The 19,518-nt window shown below is 41.1% G+C and overlaps 1 protein-coding gene across 14 annotated transcripts in view; it reads right to left on the reverse strand.

Moving 5' to 3' along the window:
* Nucleotides 1–19,518, reverse strand: part of ERC1 (ELKS/RAB6-interacting/CAST family member 1) — a 302,503-nt gene that overhangs the window by 14,217 nt on the left and 268,768 nt on the right. For 11 of the 14 annotated variants that reach the window (XM_012732452.1, XM_012732450.1, XM_004692830.2 and 8 more), the window contains one exon: nt 14,140–14,328. In XM_012732452.1, the coding sequence (XP_012587906.1) occupies nt 14,140–14,328 (189 nt within the window). Of the gene's footprint in view, nt 1–14,139; nt 14,329–19,518 lie in introns of those variants that run through there. The other 3 variants (XM_012732457.1, XM_012732454.1, XM_012732451.1) reach the window with 1 other exon arrangement.

A 19,518-nucleotide genomic window follows, 5' to 3' on the forward strand; every position in this document is an offset into this window, starting at 1 on the left:
CCAAACAAAAACAAAAGCAACACAAGAACTTGTCTTGTTTCCCAGCTAGGAAACCAGAAGTTCTGCAATGTGACACTGGCAACTGCCTAGCCTTGAGGGAAATCAAACAGTTAAAATCCAATTCCCCCCCCCCCCAACTCTCTACTGATTGAATGCACATAATTTAACTCCTTGCACCAACCTCCTCCCCCATACAATCAAACACTGGCACTACTCGATCTACAAGCAGACCAGTTTTGAATTTTAGATTCATAAACCTGGAAAGAGATTAACAGAACTACCAGTTCAACTTTCTGTTCTCATGAGTAAGACAACAGTGGCCTGAAGAGTAAAGTGACCATTATAGGTTAAATTGAAAAGTTTAGTAAGTCTTGTCCTTCATGCCCAGCCATGAGTGGTTAGGGGATCACACTCTATGATGAACACATGGCTAAGTTCTCTGTAGAGAAAAACAGGCCATCTCCCTCCTGCTTCAGAGAAAAGTTTCACAAGAAATATGGTCTTGTTATCTGCCTACCAGACCTCTGAATTTGAGGACAACCAATGAGGTTGTCCCACCCCGCACTGTTGCTTATCAGTCTTTTGAAGGTAAGAATTGGTCATGATTTTGTGAAAGTCCTAGAAGGCCAAGGAAGTCATGACCCAAACACATGTTGGGTCAGTGACAATCTATAGGCCCCAAACACATGTTGTAACACCTGTCACTCCAAAGTAACCTCACACGCAGCAGGAGCTGGAGCCAGGCAAGTACAATGGATGTAACAATCCAGTTTTAGAGCGTAGCTGCACATAAATCAGCATAAACGTTTTCATCCTGAGGATTCTATTTTGCATTTGCAGATGTCATTGAAGTACTAATGTCTTTACTTTTTAACTTATGTCTAGACATTGCTAAAATGCTGGCTGCTGTCCTGACTAAAGCATTCCTCCCTGGCTGAGATAATTTGACTTTTTCCTAAGTGATAGTGTGTATGTAAGAACATCCTATGTCACCATCTTCTCTGAAAGGTTATAGCTTGATAGATGTTGTCCCTTCTCTGAATAAGAGAGGTGGGGGCAGAGAAAGCACAGCAAGAAAATAGAAAACATGGTCATGAAAGCTAAAGGTAGGAACAGATCCTTCCAAACACACACCAAAACTTCCTAAGAGGTTTCCATGGGTCTGATTAGCCCTTTTACATTACACGTAAAGAACCCAAAGAATGAGGCGTCATTTCTTATCTAAAAACATTCTTGGGACATCATCGTTCTACTCAGGCCATGAGGACTTTGTTTGATAACAATGCATTGTAGAATTGAAATTTGATCAGAGTAGAATTTAAAAACTAAGGTAAGAAGTGCTGGGTGCATTGGTTAACTTCATGTAAGTACTTTCTCGAGGCACATCTCTATCAGCCCACCACACTGTAGACTTTAAGTACCTTACAAATTTATCCATTTATATCTCAATAAAAACAAAAACAAGAAAGAACACAAGTTACTCCTCTGTGGCATACTTAGATGAAATGCAGTCCTGAGGCAGAGATGGGAGGGGGGGTCTCTATGAGACCTTACCAGTTGGAAGATTGCTGATGTTGTCCTAGAGAGGCCTGAGAAAGTACGGCGTGTTATAAGCAAAGAACCAGATTTCTCAGGCAGAATTTTAATACGGTTGTCTAAGTTGGTTTGGTAATATCTCACATTATCTCTTAGAAATCTTACAAATTTGTTAACTGACATGAATAGAGGCATTCAAATTAAGGGCCTGTCATTATCAAAATGGAGAAAAATTTATTTCTTTGCCAAAGGGATCCATCAGAACAGCAGCAGGGTTCTGGGAATTACAGACACAGCCAGGCTCGCTGGCCAACCAGTGTATTTGGTTTGGCTCTTAGAAATGAAAAGTGTCAAAAGGGAGAGGATGAAAACAAAATAAAACAAAAACCCAAACAACTAATATGTACTCCACTGCCGGAACTGTCAGGGTAGTAAGAAAAGGCTTCGTTGCAGCTAAGGCTGAAGTGTTCATCTAGCACAAAGCCCGACCTCTGTCCAACCGGTCTCTCGGGCCAAGCAGGAAGAGAGAAGGAAGTTTCCTCCAGCCACAGTGGCACAACGTTCCTCGCACAGCGTGGAGAGCTGTGTGCTTGTCCAGCTCAGGGATCTACCTGAGGCTGTGTGTCAGGGAGACACTGGAAAGGCTCCCACGGGGAACTCTGGCTCCTGTTTGACTGTCTTTTTCATTTTTAGGGCCAACCTGACACATTCCTTCAGTGGTGTCTCCTGAGGCCCTGGTGAGATGATGAAACCACAGGCTAACGTAGTACCAGCTCCTGGCCCAGTGGCTCAGAGGGCCACACGAGGAGTCCTATCACGGTCACAGCTCTGGGGTCCTGCAGCTGTTCTGAGGGCCCTGGGCGCACACGACCATCTCACAGAAAATGGTATGCAGGGGAGAGGGGTATGCATAAAGGATATGGAATCACGCTGGGTGTGGCTGATACAGAGAATGGGAGAGGGCAGACTGCCCCACATTAGAATTTTGGATTGTTAGAGGGAAGAACAAGAATGCGATGTGATCCGGAAGCTCCTGGGACAGGTTGGGGTTGAGAAAAAATACTTCCACTGCCCCCCTAATGCTCAGAGAATTTTGTGTTCAGTTTTTACTCAGGTGAAGGGGGCAAAGAATGAGAGACCCCAGGGACTTTCCCAGTCTAATCTGCCTCAATGGATGCTGAAGGCTCCCCATACTTGTGATCAGTTCCCTACAAAGTGTGGACAAAGCCGTGCATTCTCAAATGCTTGATTTCCATAGGGAAGAAATGGCTGAACCCGAGGAGGAAAGTCCTCACCAAGGCAAGGGCTGCAGAGAGTTACGCCTGGCTTATTCAAGAGAAAGGCTCCCCAATCTCACCTCTTTAGAAAGACATGACTAAGTTGAACTGAGGCTGACTGAGCCCTCTTCCAATCTGACTGGAATCCTTATAAAAAGGAAACTCAGACAAATCTGCAGACACGGGATGCACACACAGCAGGCCAGCGTGTAAGGACACAGCTAGGAGCCCAGGCCACAGGCACCTTGATTTTGAACTTCTTGCCTCTAGAACTTCTAGAAAACAAATTTCCAATATCCAACTCCCAGCTTGTGGTACTTGTTATGGTAGCCCTGAAAACACTTTCTGCCCTCCGGTATCACAGAACCATCCACCACTCGCAACGTTTACACACGGAGGCTGCCGTCTCCCATCTACCTGCAGACACACGGAGGCTGCCGTCTCCCATCTACCTGCACACAGCAGCAACACATCTCTACTTGCCCCGTGGTGGTACTGTGGCCTGTTCCCACAGCACCTACTTACACTGGAAGGGCTTCGGGGAAAATGATCTCCCCTCTATGGCAGCGGCGCATCAGCAGGATGTCCCAGAAGGCGTAGGGCCTGTTCCAGGTGCAGGGAGGGCTAACGCCAGTAGTTCGGAGACGTCGCCTGTGGCTGCCTGGAGGTTTAGGTGTTTCTAGCAGCAGGGACTCTTCAGGCAGGTGAGTGATGCGAAGAGGGAGGATGTGGCAGTGTTTCCTCCAGCTCTTCAGCGAAAGCAGGGCTGTAAGTATTGGGGGGCTGGGGAGCTGGGCATATTGTCCGCTGGTGTGTAGACTGCTTACGTTTCAGGGTGCTCTTTTGATTTTAAAATCTGGAAGTCCTGCCCCATGGAGGGAGAGGTGAGCTCACACTTATCCTTTCTTTTAAGGTTGTGTAGGTTTCTCCTAGAGAACTGCTGTTGTGTATAACCTCTGGTACCACAGCACCTGTGTCCTTCAGATGTGCTGAGGCTGAACTTAGTTTAGCGTCCTAGACACTATCCATAGTACGGCAGGTCTTCAAATAACTCTATTTTTAAATTTCGGCTTATTAAAATGTTGATGAGAAAACGGGCTACAATCACTTTCCAGGTCTCCCCGGGCCTGCCTGGGTTTTTCTCTGGGTACTAGTTTCTTTCCGCACCCCGAAGATGAGGCACTCACTGGCACACCTCACTGCCCTGGTCTGAGGGTGTGAGTGGGTGAGGGCTCGCTGCAGCTTGAGGGCCTCCTGCCCAGGTGGTGCCTCTGGGTGTCTGAGCTGCTGGGCGCTGGCCACCGCCCATCCTGAACTGGAATAAGCAGACTGGAAAATGAATGAATGAATGATTGTTTTAGTATTACTAGTGTTTGGGGCCTGTATTTAGATGCTTGGTGGTGGGAAACATGCCATTGGAACTTAACTCCTGTCTACATCATTCCAGTAGAACTAGTTTCTTATATACCATGTTTGCTTAAAAGTTTGCTTCCTCCTATCAAGGACCTACCAGTGACATTGTGGACTAGCTATTACTTAGAAGAAATTTAGGACACCTCTATTTTCCTACTGTCCCTGAATCTCTTGTAAAGAAATAAAGAGCTTGGAAGAAAACTAAGGACAATTTATTTCAAATGTTTTGACTGTACTGGAAACAGTCATTCCCAAAGTGTCGAAGTCCACTGGCTTCAAGTCATGGTAATTATGTTGGTCACATTTCGGCTTCACTAGAACTGCTCTTCTTTGCTTACTTGTGGGAGCGCTATCTCTGGAAGATGACATTGGAGATGACAGCCTGGTGCTTAATGTACTAGATTAGAGTAGCTGTCAAGGCTCATTAAAATTCCAAGAATGTAAGTAATTGCTCCTGCAGGAGCCCTAGGGAATCAGGAGTGGTAGCCTTCTCCCCTACTTTCACACAAAAGGGAAAATGCAATTAGACATTTAGAAAACACTAAGATCTCTATGAATACAGAACTTTGCAATGAAAGGAAATATGGAAAACCATATTCACATTTTAGAACTCTAAAGAGTCCAATGCGAGATCAAGCTAATAAAAACTGCTCTAAAATAAGATTCTAGCATTCTTTGCTGCAAAACTGAGGACGTATGAGGCTTGAACTGACAGTAGGTATCTTATGTCCAATTTTATTCAGCCGCGCCAGTTAGGAGTAGGCACGGGTAATGAAGATCAAGAGTGGCTCGTCAAGAAATGGATGGAAAGACCCGTAGACAAAACACAAACAGCAGAATCCTCCTCCTCAGCGACACGTTAAGGAAGGAAGTGGCTGGAGGGATTTTGTGTATCAACAAAGCTTTGGTTTACTAGGTTGCAATCTTTATTCTCTCTTTCCACAAACAAGATAATTCTACAGTTAGCACAAAGCCTGTGTTTTTATCCCTACTTAAGTATGCCTTTTCGTTTGCCCATGCGGCTACGCTCACGCTGGCAGTGAGTTGAGTAATGCTTACTATCTGTGCCATTTCAGCCATGCGAAAGGTGCTTATCTCCCCCATACTCAAATCCCCATTTCCTCTTCTTTTCCCAACTTAGTTTTAGCGGATTTTATCAGAAATCAGCACAGGCTTGTGCCAGTCCTCATTCAGCACCCTGTCTTCTCCCGTGGTGCCTGCGAGTTCTTCCCTGTCTTCTTCCCCCTCCTTTTCTTTTTGTTTTTTGGTACCAGCTTTTCTTTGCCAGATTTCCAACATCTAATTGGCAAGATATGCTGCTCTTTGCATAAACAAGGTTAACAGCAGCTGTCAGAGGAAGGAAAAAGTATGGGACTGTGTGAGAGCAGAGGGTGAGGCTACTCCATAGGGCTTGTTCTAATAAATTTGTTAACACGCACGCACTCTCTCCCCCTTTCTCTCTCTCTCTCTCACATACACACACCATCTCAAGTCCTGTCCCAGGCCAGACACTTATTTATCTTCAGGGTCTGCAGTTCTTTATGCTGGATTGCGCTGGTCTTGACTCTCAGCCTCTCACATGTTGTTGTTCTCAATTTTTTTTTGTTCTTAATTTTTTGGACAACAGTTCAGCATTGGAACTGAGGAAACAAACTCAAACACCACAAAAAGAAGAAAACCAGATCAGAAACATTTAGGTTGGGAACCCGAACAAAGTATGTCGCGCCACAAAGAACCATTTTTCTTACTTTCTCTCCCTGCTGCCCCTTATCCCATACCCCCCAATAGCTTCCGTGTCCCTTTGGCTCCCTTGTGTTGTGCAACAATCTGTGCAGATGCATTCAGTAGAGAAGAAAGAAATGTCCTGCTGGTGGCTGATGATTGATGCGTTCCCTGAGTGAGGGAGATGACTTTCAGGTTCTGTGCCCAATAGTGCCCCGGCATTAACACTCCCAATTCTCCACCTTGAAAAGAGAGTGGTAAAGGCCAGAGTGATTGATCAAAATCAAGAAAACAAATGGAAGAAGGAATCTAAGGAGAGGACAAGGTCTAAGCCAAGTTTTGGAACAATACTTCCCTGAACATTAAAAATGGGACTGAGTGCTGGGAAAGAGAGCTGGAATCCGAAGCTCTATGACCCACAGAGCGGGCTGGCTGATACAAGTTCATTCCAGTGTGGTCGGCCCCTGGTGAGAGGCTGGCATTCACAATGGAAAAAAAGGATTTGTACTCTAAGGAGAAGTTCCATTTTTAGCTTCATAGTGGAATCTGTTTATCAGTCAAATTGCTTCAAAAAGTACAAAAGAGACTCATAGTGGGGCGTATTTCTGGGTTTGTTTTAATTAAATGATCGCTGATATACAGCAAAATGCAAAGATCTTTAAATGTATAATTTGATGAATTTCTATAAACATAGATCCATATAGGCATCCATACAGCATAAGACTCTGTATTTTAAAGAAACAGAATGTTTGTATTCTGCTATCTGCTAGGGACTGAGTCCTTACATCTATTATTGCTTAGCATATAAATTTCCTCTTGAGATTACTGATATGTAGGAACTATTGTCTGAATACTTTCCCCAAACTTGAAAATTTATGATTTATAAATAATGTATCAGGTATATGACAAGTTAGACAGCAATACTTAGGATTTCCTATAAAATGTTTTTTTTTTTAATTGATGCTGTTATGATATTGAGATGTTAGGAACATAACAGGTCTATGAAAACTATTTGTCATATATATAAAATGGAGGATGTTGAAGATGCTTAGAATCTGATTCATTATGAGAACCTGTGGGGAATGAAATTTCTTTCACGGTTATAAAAATGTAGGCAAAAAGAATATTTCTCAAAATAAACATTCTTTTAGAAGAAAAAAGCTAAAAATATTGGGTGTGGAAGGGACATAATGCAACATAAGGAAAGTGATATATGAAAAATCAACAGTCAACATCAAAATCAGTAATGAAAGGTTGAAAACTTTACCCCTAAGATCAGGAAAAAGACAAGGGTCCCTCCTCTCACAACTTGCATTCAACATACTATTGAAAGTCCTTGCCAAAATAATCAGGTAAGAAAAAGAAATAAGTTATTTAAATAGAAAAGGAAAAAGGATCACTTTTTGTTTGCAAGTGATATGATCTTATATACAGAAAAGTTAAAGACTCATCCAACAAATTGCTGCTACAGCTAAGCAAGCAAAGTCATAAAGTTGTAGCATAAACACTGCTGTACAGGTGAGAGTTATGCTTCTAGGTACTAACAACAAATGATCTGAAAAAGAGAAATAAAACAATCTCATTCAAAAAACAATAATGTACTCAGGAGTGAATTTAATGAAGACGATGGAAGTTCTGTACACGAAAAGCTATAAGACTTGGAGAAAAGAAATGGAAGATTACACATGCAACTGGAAAAACCTCCTGTGCTCATGGGTCATTAGAATTAACATTGTTAAAATGCCCACATTACCCAAAATCATCGATAGATTCAGTGCAATCCCATTAAAATTTCAGTGGAACTTTCACAGAAATAGAAAAAAAAAACACCCTTAAAATGTTACTGGCAACATCACAGACCCAAATAAACAAAGCAACCCTGAGAAAGAACAAAGCTGAAGCATTATGCTTCCCGATTTTTGAGCTACAATAAAGTAACAGTCACCCAAACAGTATGGTTCCAGCATAAAAAAAGACACATAGACAAATGAACAGAACTGAAATCCTAGTCATATCCCCCTGCACACCTCATACCTGGGAAGGAAATGGAGAATACCAGTGAGGAAAGGACGGCTGCTCAAATAAACGATGCTGGGAAATTGGGTAACCACACACAGAAGAAGGAAAATGGACCCATCTCACACCACTCACAAAAATGAACTCAAAATAAATTAAAGACTTAAAACCTGAAGCTGTAAAATCCTAGGGGGGAAAAAAAACACAGGGAAAAAGTTCCTTGACAATGGTCTGGATAGTGACTTCCTGGGCATGGCACAAAATACATAAGCAACAAAACCAAAAATGGTTTGATGGGATGACCTAAGTTTAGAAAACTTCTGCATACAAAAGAGCCAATCAAGCCCTCCCTGGTGGCGCAGCAGGTTAAAGCACAGCACTAAGAAGCTAAAGTCACTTCCGCATGAGTTTGATCCCCGCCTGCCCTGGAGGAGATCCACATGGCAGACCTCTCCTGACCCGCCCACTGCTCCCCTCAGCAGTGTACTTCATCTATCTGCCTGTTCTGCTCCCCACTCTGTCTCTGGTGAATCCTCTCACCCTCCGCATCTCTGGCCTGTACCCCAGTTCTATGTGAATAAATAAAATCTTAAAAAAAAAAAAAGCCAATCAACAAAATGAAAAGGAAATCGACAGAAGGGGAGAAAGTAAGTGCAAATCAGGTATCTGATAAGGGGGTAAATGTGAAATATGTATCAAAACTTAGATATCTCAACAGCAAAACAACCAAACAAAAATGGACAGAGGAATGAAATAGTTTTCCAGAAGACATATGAATGACAAACAGGGATATGAAAAAGGTGACTGAGGGAAATGCAGACCCACAGCGAGATATCACCTAACACCTGTTAGAATGGCGAGTATCAGAAAGAATAGAGGAAGTGTTGACAAGGATGTGGAGAAAAGGGAATCCTGGTGCACTGTCTGTGAGACTGTAGATGGTGTCGCCATCATGGAACAGTATGGAGGTTCCTCAAATAATTGAAAATGGAATTATAAAAGGATCCATCAACCCCACTTTTGAATATACATCCAAAGGACTTGAATTCAGGCTCTGTAGAAATACTACACTCCCTGATTCACTGCAGCTTTCTTAAAAATAGACAGACGAGATAGGGAAACAACCCAGTCTTTGTCAAGATGAATGGACAGATGGTGAATATGTTACCTGATTGACTCTTGTTCACCACTGTTTCTGCTCACAAGTCAGTTTATAATCTCACTAGGTTCCACTGTAAATAATGAATCATTTGCTTCCAAATTTCCCCTTGGTTGTTGATCTACAGAATTTTAAATATGAGGTGTCTATGGATATCTTTTTAAAAATTTAAATATTTATTTGTGTGTACAAGAGCTGGGGAGTAGGCCAGAGGTGCGGGGGTGATAGGTGTGTGAGAAGGGATTCACCAGAGACAGAGTGGGAAGGACAGGCAGACTGACTGAAATACTCTGCTGAGGGGCACAATGGGCGAGACAGGAAAAGCCTGCCACATCATGTGGGTCAGCTCCCTGGCCGGGGATTAAACTCATGCTGCAGGGGCTGCAGATAGCTTCCTAGTGCTGAGACTTCACCCCTTGCTCCACCAAGGAGGCCCTGCCTGTGGATGTCTTTATGTTTATCCTAGTTAGAACATGTAAGTCATGTGTCATTTAACAATGGGATACAGTCTTGAGAAATGCACTGTAAGGCGATTTTGTCATTGCATCAACATCATTAAGTATAATCAAAGCTAGATATTATAGCCTACTGCTACTACCCCAAGGCCGTGTGGTGTAGCCTATTGGAACAACTGTTGTTCTGTGATACATTATCAACTGAAATTATTTTTTTTAAAGTACCCCAGTACTTGATGTGACAAGTACTGGGGTACTGGCCATAGACATCCGGGGGTGAGAAGATTTACCAGACAGAGTGGGGAGGAGAACAGGCAGATCAAGTGAAATACACTGCTGAGGAGAGCAGTAGGCGAGACAGGAGAGTTCTGCTGTGCCATGTGGGTCAGCTCCCTGGCTGGGGATTGAACTTGTATTGTAGTGGCTGCAGACAGCTTTATAGTGCTACACTTTAACCCCTTGTGCCACCAAGGAGGCCCTACTGACTGAAATGCTAAGTGAGGCATGATGGTGTGTGTGTGCGTGTGTGTGTGTGTGTGTGTGTGTAATGGAGTATTATTTAACTATGAGAAAGCAGGAAATCTTTCTATTTGCAACAATTTGTATGAAATCTGAGGGCTCAGTGAAGTCAGTCAGATAAAGATAAATACTTTATGATATTATTTATATGAGGAATCTGAAAAAGCTAAGCTCAGAGAAAGCAAAGTGGCTGTTACAAGGTGACAGAGGTTAGGGAGTATGGGAAGTGGGGACATTATTATCCACAGGACACAAACTTCAGTGGTAAGATTAACATATTCCTGGGACCTAATGTACAGATGCTGGTTACAGCTAATATTACTCTTTATACATTTGGATGATGGTGAAGGAAAAGACCTTAAATGTTCTCACCATAATAATAAAAAAGTAATTACATGATGGAGTGGAGGTACTAGCTAATCTGTGGTCACAATCATTTTGTAATATATAAATGTATCAAATCAACACACTGTATACCCATAATATCATACAGTGTTATATAGTATTGATTGAATCTACCTCAATACAACTGGGGAAAAACTTCTTTCAGATTTTAGGACTAGAAAGTGTGAGTTTTTACTGCCTCTGGTTTATTTTAATCTTGAAGGAGATTACAAAGTGCGTAACTAATGTCATAATTCTAAAGACTGTGCCTGAGAGCTCACTCCTGACTTTACCTTATTGACCTTTAACTTCATTTTCCCTTGATTTTTAGAATCATGGAGATGGGAATGCAGAAGGAGGAATGGATATCCTCTACCTTCTCTGTAAAGCAATCAGAACCAGTCATTCAATTTAGAGCACTGTGAGACTTAGAACCAAGTATCCGATTACTCATTTTGTCCTTCTGAAACAAACTCCTGCTTAACCTTAAAGCTGAACAAATACAATACCACGAATCTCATTTCTAATTTTGTGTGGTAATAAGTAAAAATATATAATGAAAACTAGAAAAAAGTTATCTCAAAGAGACAAAATACTAACTGTTCTTTCATGTATAACAGATAGCTAAAAGCAAACTTTTTTTGAGCATAAATGTGATTCGGTCCAAATTTACTGAATTACTGGAACTTTGACAAGATTGCAAGTAGAGGTTAAATTCATTATTTGAACAATATATGCTTGGTAAAAAAACAAGAGACAGCAAACAAAAGGAATAGGACCCAAATACTGAAGCCTTAAAGACGTAGCTTGCACATACCCATCCCCTACAAACTGAAAATTGTGAGTAGTCAAACCCAAAGCTACTCAGTCTGTGGTGACTCTCTGACCTGGTCAATGTGTATAAAGTCACAATACATAAAATGTCTCCAAACCAAGACACTCTGACTCAAGAACACTATTGTCCCGACAACTGTATGAGCCACTGCACAGGCTGCAAAGTTAAAGCTTCTTGTTGCGGGGATCATGTTAACAGCACAGCAGTGTAGGAGTGAGAGTCACTGGAGACTTAGAACTGTTTTCTCCCCTCATTGTAAGTCGAGTAGAATCATTTGCAGCCATGAGCACGACCACACACAAGGGTGGTCTTTCCAGCATCTGCACCTGCACATGTCTGCAGCATCCTACCTGGCTGCACCTTTCTGAAACTAAGGAAATGTATGTTCAGTGTGACCTCTGCAGATCGTGCATTTATGTGAAAAGTCGACTGACGGTTCTCTGTCCTAAACACGTGAAGGTCCAACTCCTTAAGTTCTATAAAATAAGTTTGAAAATGTAAAACCCAACAACTTGCATTTATAATAAAGGGAAAAACCAGCTGTCAGAAAAGTTTTAGTTGAAAATTCCCAACAATTTTTTTCTTTTAATTAATTTATTCATGCATTCATGCATACGAGAACTGGGGTACAGGCCAGAGGTGAAGGGGGGTGAGAGGACTCACCAGAGATAGAATGGGGAGCAGAATGGGCAGATCCACTGAAACACAATGCTGAGGGGAGCAGCAGGCGAGACAGGAAAGGTCTGCTGTGCCATGTGGGTCACCATCCTGACCGGGGATCGAACTCCTACTGCATTGGCTGCAGGCAGCTTCATAGTGCTGTGCTTTAACCTGCTGTGCCACCAAGGAGGGCCCAAATTTCCAACAACTTTTATGAAGTTGTCAAATACTTGACTTAATAACCAGTAACAACTACGGAGTAGAGTTAGTTCTACGTGCTAGTGTCAATGCCAGATTCATGGAGACACTACAAGGCTTCCCGCCCAAGAGTTGGCATGAAGACTTGACAAGAGACCAAGGGTACCTCATATAGCAGGAGATGGTGCATGCAATAGTGTTACGTGGGAGGCCTGTACCTGGAATCCCAATTATGTGCTGTGCTTCTGGAAGGTAACATAGAGTGATTAAACATGTGATCTTCATAAACAAAGAAGTTGTTCAGAACTGAAGCTGAACTTCATAAAATATTTTTCTTAGTGTTAGCCAGCCATGTTGTGCATAATATCATTATACTCTGACACTCTGGGTGCAGAGGCTGGCTGGTTACTGACATCAACTGTCAGATACCAAAAGCTATTGAAAGGCCCTGAAGAAACTGCCTTTGGTAGTTAAATAATCGACTAAGTTCATACTAAACATTTTCTATACGCATAATATTGTACCAGGTACTTTAGAAACAGTAATTCATGGTTGCGGTTGTGAAGAAACTTACCATCTAGTTGGAGAAGTAAGAACCACAAATACTGAATACAAAATAACAGCAGGACTCACTAGAATGCACCTGCTCCTTCACAGCTGCTGAGCAAGTGCCAAACACCTGACAAGGTGCTCACTGTGACGTTTCCTGCCCTCAATAGGCACCTAGGATGGGAGGCTGAAAGCCAATATAATTGTTATAATTACTAAAGATCCCCTAACGAGGGACTGGCACATTCTGTCTAGAAGTTTGGGAAAGAATACACAGAAAAGTAATTGGTAAGCGAAGTTAAAAAACCCAGATGCCTAGTTAGGTATTTCCTAGGGAAACAAGGGAAGGCGGTAGGGAAGGGCTACTGTAATAATGACGGGCAGGAGCAAAAGGATGGAAGTTTAACTACTTCAGTAGTTTAACAGTTAAAAAAACCCTGTAAGTAGCTAGGAATGCTTCACAGATAGTATGAAAAGAGAAATGTGTTTAATAATTAGACCAAATGAACGAAGTCCCTGTATGATATGCTAAGGACTATGAATTTTATCTTAATCTTTGTTCTTTTCTCTCTTATTTCAATTAATATTTATTGAGCAAATGCTAAGCACTGTTGACAAGTACTTATTGGATAGGTACTATGTGCCAGGTACTGTTCTTGGCACAGGGTAATGGCACTGAAAAAGAGAAAAGTCCATTGTCCTTTTCTCATGGGGTAGTATGGGGAACACAGTGGCAGTAAAATGCACTGGACATAGAGCTGACTAACACAAATTCAGCAGAAAACATTACTTCCCCTACACAAGACACAAGTAACACAAACACATACACAATAAGCCAACATGCCTATTGGGCGGCGATTCATATTTTGTGTTTATTGGACTTTAAGAACTGAAATCAAATCATTTTTGTATTACCAGAAATCATCTTCCTCAATAGGCTACATTATCCTCTTAGTTCTTCTTTGGAGTGAGGGAGGTGTAAGAAAACTGGCTAGTAGTCTTTAGCAGCTATGGAGAAGCTATAGAAGGTGGCTTAATCCCCTTGCAAATGAGCTAAGACATTGGTTTCCCAGGGTATACTGAAAATGCAATTTCATGTACCTCAAATAATAGTTTCAGTAACTGAAGCACATTCTCAAGCAAGGGGAAATATGATAATATTAACAGTTCGTGTAAGTGAGCAGAATGGTTTTGATGATTGGAGAGACTATCAATGAATACAAAGTTTCATTTACTCAAACTTGCAGAAATTCTCAAAAAAGTCCATACAGGCATATCCTTTTCAAAAAAGTCCATATAATCACATACCCATATGGACTTAAAACTGTCTTTCCTAGGGGAAAAAACACCCTCAGGGTGAGACCAAGAAAAGAAAATTCAAGCTAAGAGTTTTTCAAGTTCAAGTGAGAGCCTTACCTGCTCCTGGGTCATCTTCTGCAGCTCATTCTCCCAAGCTGCCTGGTCATCGTCCACGTCATAGGAAGCTGGAGGAGTGAGCCCACGAAGGATCAGAGGGTCGCGGTCGTGGCAGAGGGCTGTCAGGTGTCCAATATACAACTTTAATTTGCTTCTATTTTGGTCAAGTTCTAAGAGGGGCTGGATGATCTGAGATGAAAAAATGAAAAAAGTGAAGATTGAGCTGCAACAATAAGTTCCAATGTTTTCATGCCTCCCAAGTCAAAAAACAAAAACAGAAACAAAACAACAACAACAACAAACTGACCAAAGACTAAAGCTCTTCCAATTGCTATTTAAATCTTTAGGATTATGAAAAGAAATTGTTCCACACACTTACAGATTTACACTGTCACACCCAACCACCATCCTTAGGAAGAGAGGGAATGTCGGCTTGGGGCATCAACACAAGACTGAGAGTCCGGGGCAGAGGATTAGGCTCAGGACTAACTTGTTTTTACAGAGATGACATTCCTGATACAGAAAGATTCCAGTTACCTCACAATTTCTTTTTCCATTTATTTATGAGTAGATTACAAAGAATTGCTACAGAAGTATGGTCATCTGAATGTCTGGACAACATACACTTCATGTGTTCCTACCTCCTAGAATAGAAGAAAAATTCTGTCTCTGGAGAAGGTGGATGTTTTTCTTGGCCAAGAGATGTGATGAGGAACTCATTTCTAAATCCACCTCATCCTGGCCTAAGCTACTCTCATTCATTACACAGAAGCTATTTGATAATTCTTTTAAAAACAGCAATTGCTACATCCTGAAAAAAAACAATAGACACCAGCCTTACAGCCAAGGACTCTCTGAAACTCTCTTAATTGTAGCATTGGTCTTGTTTTTCTTGACAAACAGACCTGCTTTAATTTTATTTTTCTCTTCCTTTTAGCCTGGATGAGTATCCCTTTGACTCTCAGGAAGCAGACTAAATGCCAGATGACTTATGTCTCAGAATTTCATTCGTCAGCTCTTGTGACACTACTCTGGCCAGGTACATGGTAGCTGGTCAAAGCCTGGTGTGTTTAGAAAGATTTGGGCCAGAGCTCACATCTCAGAACGCTGAAATGTTAGAGCAGCATCTGCTTGACACACAGCAGCTGTGAGAGCTGCAAAACCCTGCCAAAATGCTGGCAAATCTCAAAATGTTCCCAGAGCTTACAGGGCAGAAGTCTGCACCTGTTGCATGTCACTAGGCTGGCAGTTTTCATCAGCGGGACCCCTCTGACCCACGGAATGACTAAGGAGCTCAGTAATCTTCAGGTCACCACAAACAGGGCCTGCTATTGCTTCCAACAGCGACCGACCGTCATTTCTCTCTGGTCTCCCCAGAGGCTCCTGCCTCTTCTTTTATTTCTTTGCAACAATTTAAATGAATTAACATTTTATATTTTTATTATGGAAACAATACATATTTTTTAAAAAAAGATTTCTTTATTTATGCATACAAGAACTGGGCTACAGGCCAGAGGTGGGGGAGGGGTGGCGAGAGGATTCACCAGAGACAAGAGTGGGGAGCAGGACAGGCAGATCCACTGAAACACACTGCTGAGGAGGGCAGTGGGGAGACAGCCGAGGTCTGCTGTGCTGTGTGGGTCAGAGGTCCCTGGCGGGGGATCGAATTCATGATGTGCTACAGTGCCTGCAGATAGCTCCATTGTGCTGTTTTAACCCATTTTGCCACCAGGAAGGGGCAATAATATGTATTTTATAAAGAACAATATGGAGAGAAGAAAAGAAATCATAAAATAGCTCGGAGGTGTTTGAGAAGTAAACACCTGCAACATTTTGATGACTTTCCTCCAGGTCTTTTAAAGCAGTATTATACTTCACCTTCCCCTGATACACATTTGTCCAGTTAACATTATATCATCAGAACTGTGCCTGGAAATTTAGAAATATTTCCTTTGTTTCTAATAATATTTCCATGAAATAATGAAAAGGCAGGTCTTAGTGGCTAAAACAATCTTAGTTTACAAAAAAGATTAGGATTTAGGCCTATCTAGTAAAAAATAGTTTAGGTGGAGGAGCCTGACTAAACGAACCGGAAAAGAGGAATCAATTTAGCATTATTTTCACTTTTTACACACACACACAAACACACAAAACTCTAAAAGTAAAAACACTTTGGTCTTGCTGGGAAGGCTTCTAGGGCTCTGTAAGAGACCCCTACCTGGCAGGATCATGGTACCACTTGGGCTGGCATTTCCTACCTATTATAGGCACATCAATACTGTCAACCAGAGACTGTTTCGAGTTTGGAGATACGGAATGTGGGGGAAATTGGACAGCTTTTGCTACCAATTTCTCAAAAAGAATTGTATTTTATTTCTCACCACAAATGCTTATTCACTATAGAAAATTTAGAGAAAATATTAGAGTGCAATATTTCAATGCACCTACATTTTGTCCTTCAATAAGAAGACCACAGTCATGGTTTCACTACTCCTGCCCCACACCTTCAAGTAATGCAGCCCCATTTCATCTTTTTTTTTTTTTTTAATATATATCTTAGCCTCCTCTATTCTTTTCACAGACACTGGTTAACAAAATCACTGTTGGGATTTCTTTTATTGGGTTGTGCAACTTAACCCCGTTGCCTGTGTGTGTGTGTGGGGGGGGGATGGGGATGGGGGGCTATCACATCTGGGCTTCAGGAATGATTGCTCAGGGGTTACTGTTTGGACTGGAAAAGTAACTCAGAAATAAATGGTCACCGAGAAGGGCCCAATGTAATCAGTGGTAGTAAAGGGAAAGAGAACTTTCTTGTAGTAAAATAGGATTTAGAATTTAATTCATTGCTATGGACTTTTAAGGTTCCAGACTAATTTAAACACATTTCAAGTTGAGGTGTTAAGTGGTTAAAAACTATATATAATGTTTTGTACCCTGCAATTTTTGAAGTCCAAGTGAAAACTTAAATGATAAGTCTTTTTTCTTTGCACTCTATACAATGGCTAAAGATGTCTCTTTTCTCTCCGTGTTAAACAGGCTTTTGTTTTTTAACTATAGCCACTTACTCTGTAGAACTATGTGAAACCGCCCAAATAGGAAAGTGCCCAATCAGATCCATCAGTTAAAAAAAAAATTGACCTTAGTCTCTCTGGGACACATCAGCCATGTCAATCATGAGGGAAATGCTCTTATCTCTTTTCTGCTTCTCTAACTGGGACAGTCACTTAGAAAAGCAACTGTGTTTACCACAAGGTAGAACTGTCACTGCTTTATCTCAAGAGGGAAGAGGGACATTTGCCAAATAGAGGATGTCCTACAGGGTCTGCAAGTTATGTCTTTGGTCTATATGCTACTTCTGTACATTGGCAAGGAGTCTAACAAAAACTACCAGAAATACGGTAAGGTCACATTAGTTCCATAGCTGTGTAGAGCTCCAGTTATATATCTTTTTTTGGCACAGAGAAGATCTTTAAAAATGAACTTGTTGAGTGGGGAATGGGATCAAAAACGGGGGATGGGAAGTGCACGGGACTATGGTGATGGCACATGGGTGACTCGGTGATGGGAAACCCATGGGGATTACAACTGAGATGAAAAAATGTACAAAATGATATAAAAATAAACTTATTTTAAAAAAAGAAAAAAATGAACTTGTCAAGATTACCTTTACTGTATCAAATAGAATGCCCAAAAGGCAAAATTTCCCCAGTTCTATATTTGCCAGTTGTTAAGGAAAAGAATTTAAATTATAAAAAGGTTTAAGAGTTTTTTTTGTTGATTTACTGGGAGCATTATTTCTTTTGGGGAGGATTTATTTGCTTATGTTTAGATGCTTAATTGGTTTCAGAGGTCAGTATTTGATGGTATATGGTGACAAAGGACAGAGATCTTCTGAAGGTATTTTAACCTCCTTTCCACTAAATTAAGGTCGGATAACTGAAGGTCTTTTGGAAGACAGATGAGTTGCTTCTGTAGTGTTTGATACAGACAGTAACTGAAGATGAATGAAGCAATGAAGCAAACTCATTGCCTGAATTGGCTACAAATTCTTTTTTTTCTTTTTCCCACTAAAATTTTCTGAGGCATGTTAAACTGTCCATGTATTAACTGCATAAATGCTAGTATAATTTCTTCATCAGGCTATCCTTATACTGATGTCCCCCAACATAGGAACATGAGAAAGTTCCAGAATAATAGATTAACTTTCCAGAGAGCTTGTTTGCTTAAAGGTATTTTGGTTCAGAGGCCCCAGCTGAGGGCCTCTGAAAAGCCAGTAAAGGAGTTAAGAGAATAATGCATCAATCTGGCTTCAAAGTCTCCCCCCCTTAGAAAAAAACCAAAAACTAAGTTAGCTTCTTGGTCAATAATAAAAGTGAGTATAGTCTCTTCACAAGGGTTGGGAGTTCTGTGATATATTCTCACCTAAATGCAGTTATATTGTGAATGAGATTTCTTTGAAAAAAGTACAGTAAATCCACACAATATTTTTTGCTACATTAGCTAGGCATACTGCATATCAAATCCACAAATATTAAAATTAATAAATTAAATAATTCTCTTAACATTTAGTGAAGCCTATGTGCCATGCTACAGCCAGTTTTAGTTGATGGGAATATTATGAGTAAGATACGGTCCTACTCTACATCAGAAATAAAAACAAGCATGAAAACTCGTTGAATGTATGTAAGAATTAAAATGTGTCAATTTGTGCTTTATCTTTGTTTTAACTTTAATTTTGAAGTTTACTTCAGGCAAACTCTAAATTGAAAAACTTGTTTATATATGTTTTACATCATTGTTCACTTTTGTATAATGTTTGCTCTCTCCTCTCAGAAGCAGTCCCTGTAGAATTCCCACCATCTCTGTGACCATCACTACAGTCCCTTCTACTTGTCCCTCTCCTGTTTTGATCCCTCTCCTTCCCCTCTGGAAGGTCTCGCTGATTTATATCTGCTTGTAAATTCTGGCCTATTAGTTATTGTTATTATTTTTCCCCTGATCCCTTATTTGGTTCCCCTATATTCCTCCTGTAAGTGAAACCATCCAAGGTTTTTTTTTTTCCTTCTAACTTCTTCTAGCTCCATCCATATTGCTGTGAATGGAATGAGCTTTTTCACTGATGAATAATATTCCATTGTGTGTATATATATCATATCTTCTTGATCCAGTCATCTGGGCATTTGGCCTGTTTCCATATCTTATTATAAACAGTGCTGCAGTAAACACAGGGGTGCAGGTATCCTTTTGAATTAATCTTTTTATGTCTTTTGGGTAGATTCCTAGAAGTGGAATTGCTGGGTCATTTGGCAGCTCCATTTTCAGCAGTTTGAGGAAGCTCCACACAGCTCTTCATTGTGGTTGGACAAGTTTGCATTCCCA

This window comes from Condylura cristata, unplaced genomic scaffold, assembly GCF_000260355.1.
Source record: "Condylura cristata isolate star-nosed mole 26May11 unplaced genomic scaffold, ConCri1.0 scaffold00034, whole genome shotgun sequence".
NCBI classification, from domain to species: domain Eukaryota; kingdom Metazoa; phylum Chordata; class Mammalia; order Eulipotyphla; family Talpidae; genus Condylura; species Condylura cristata.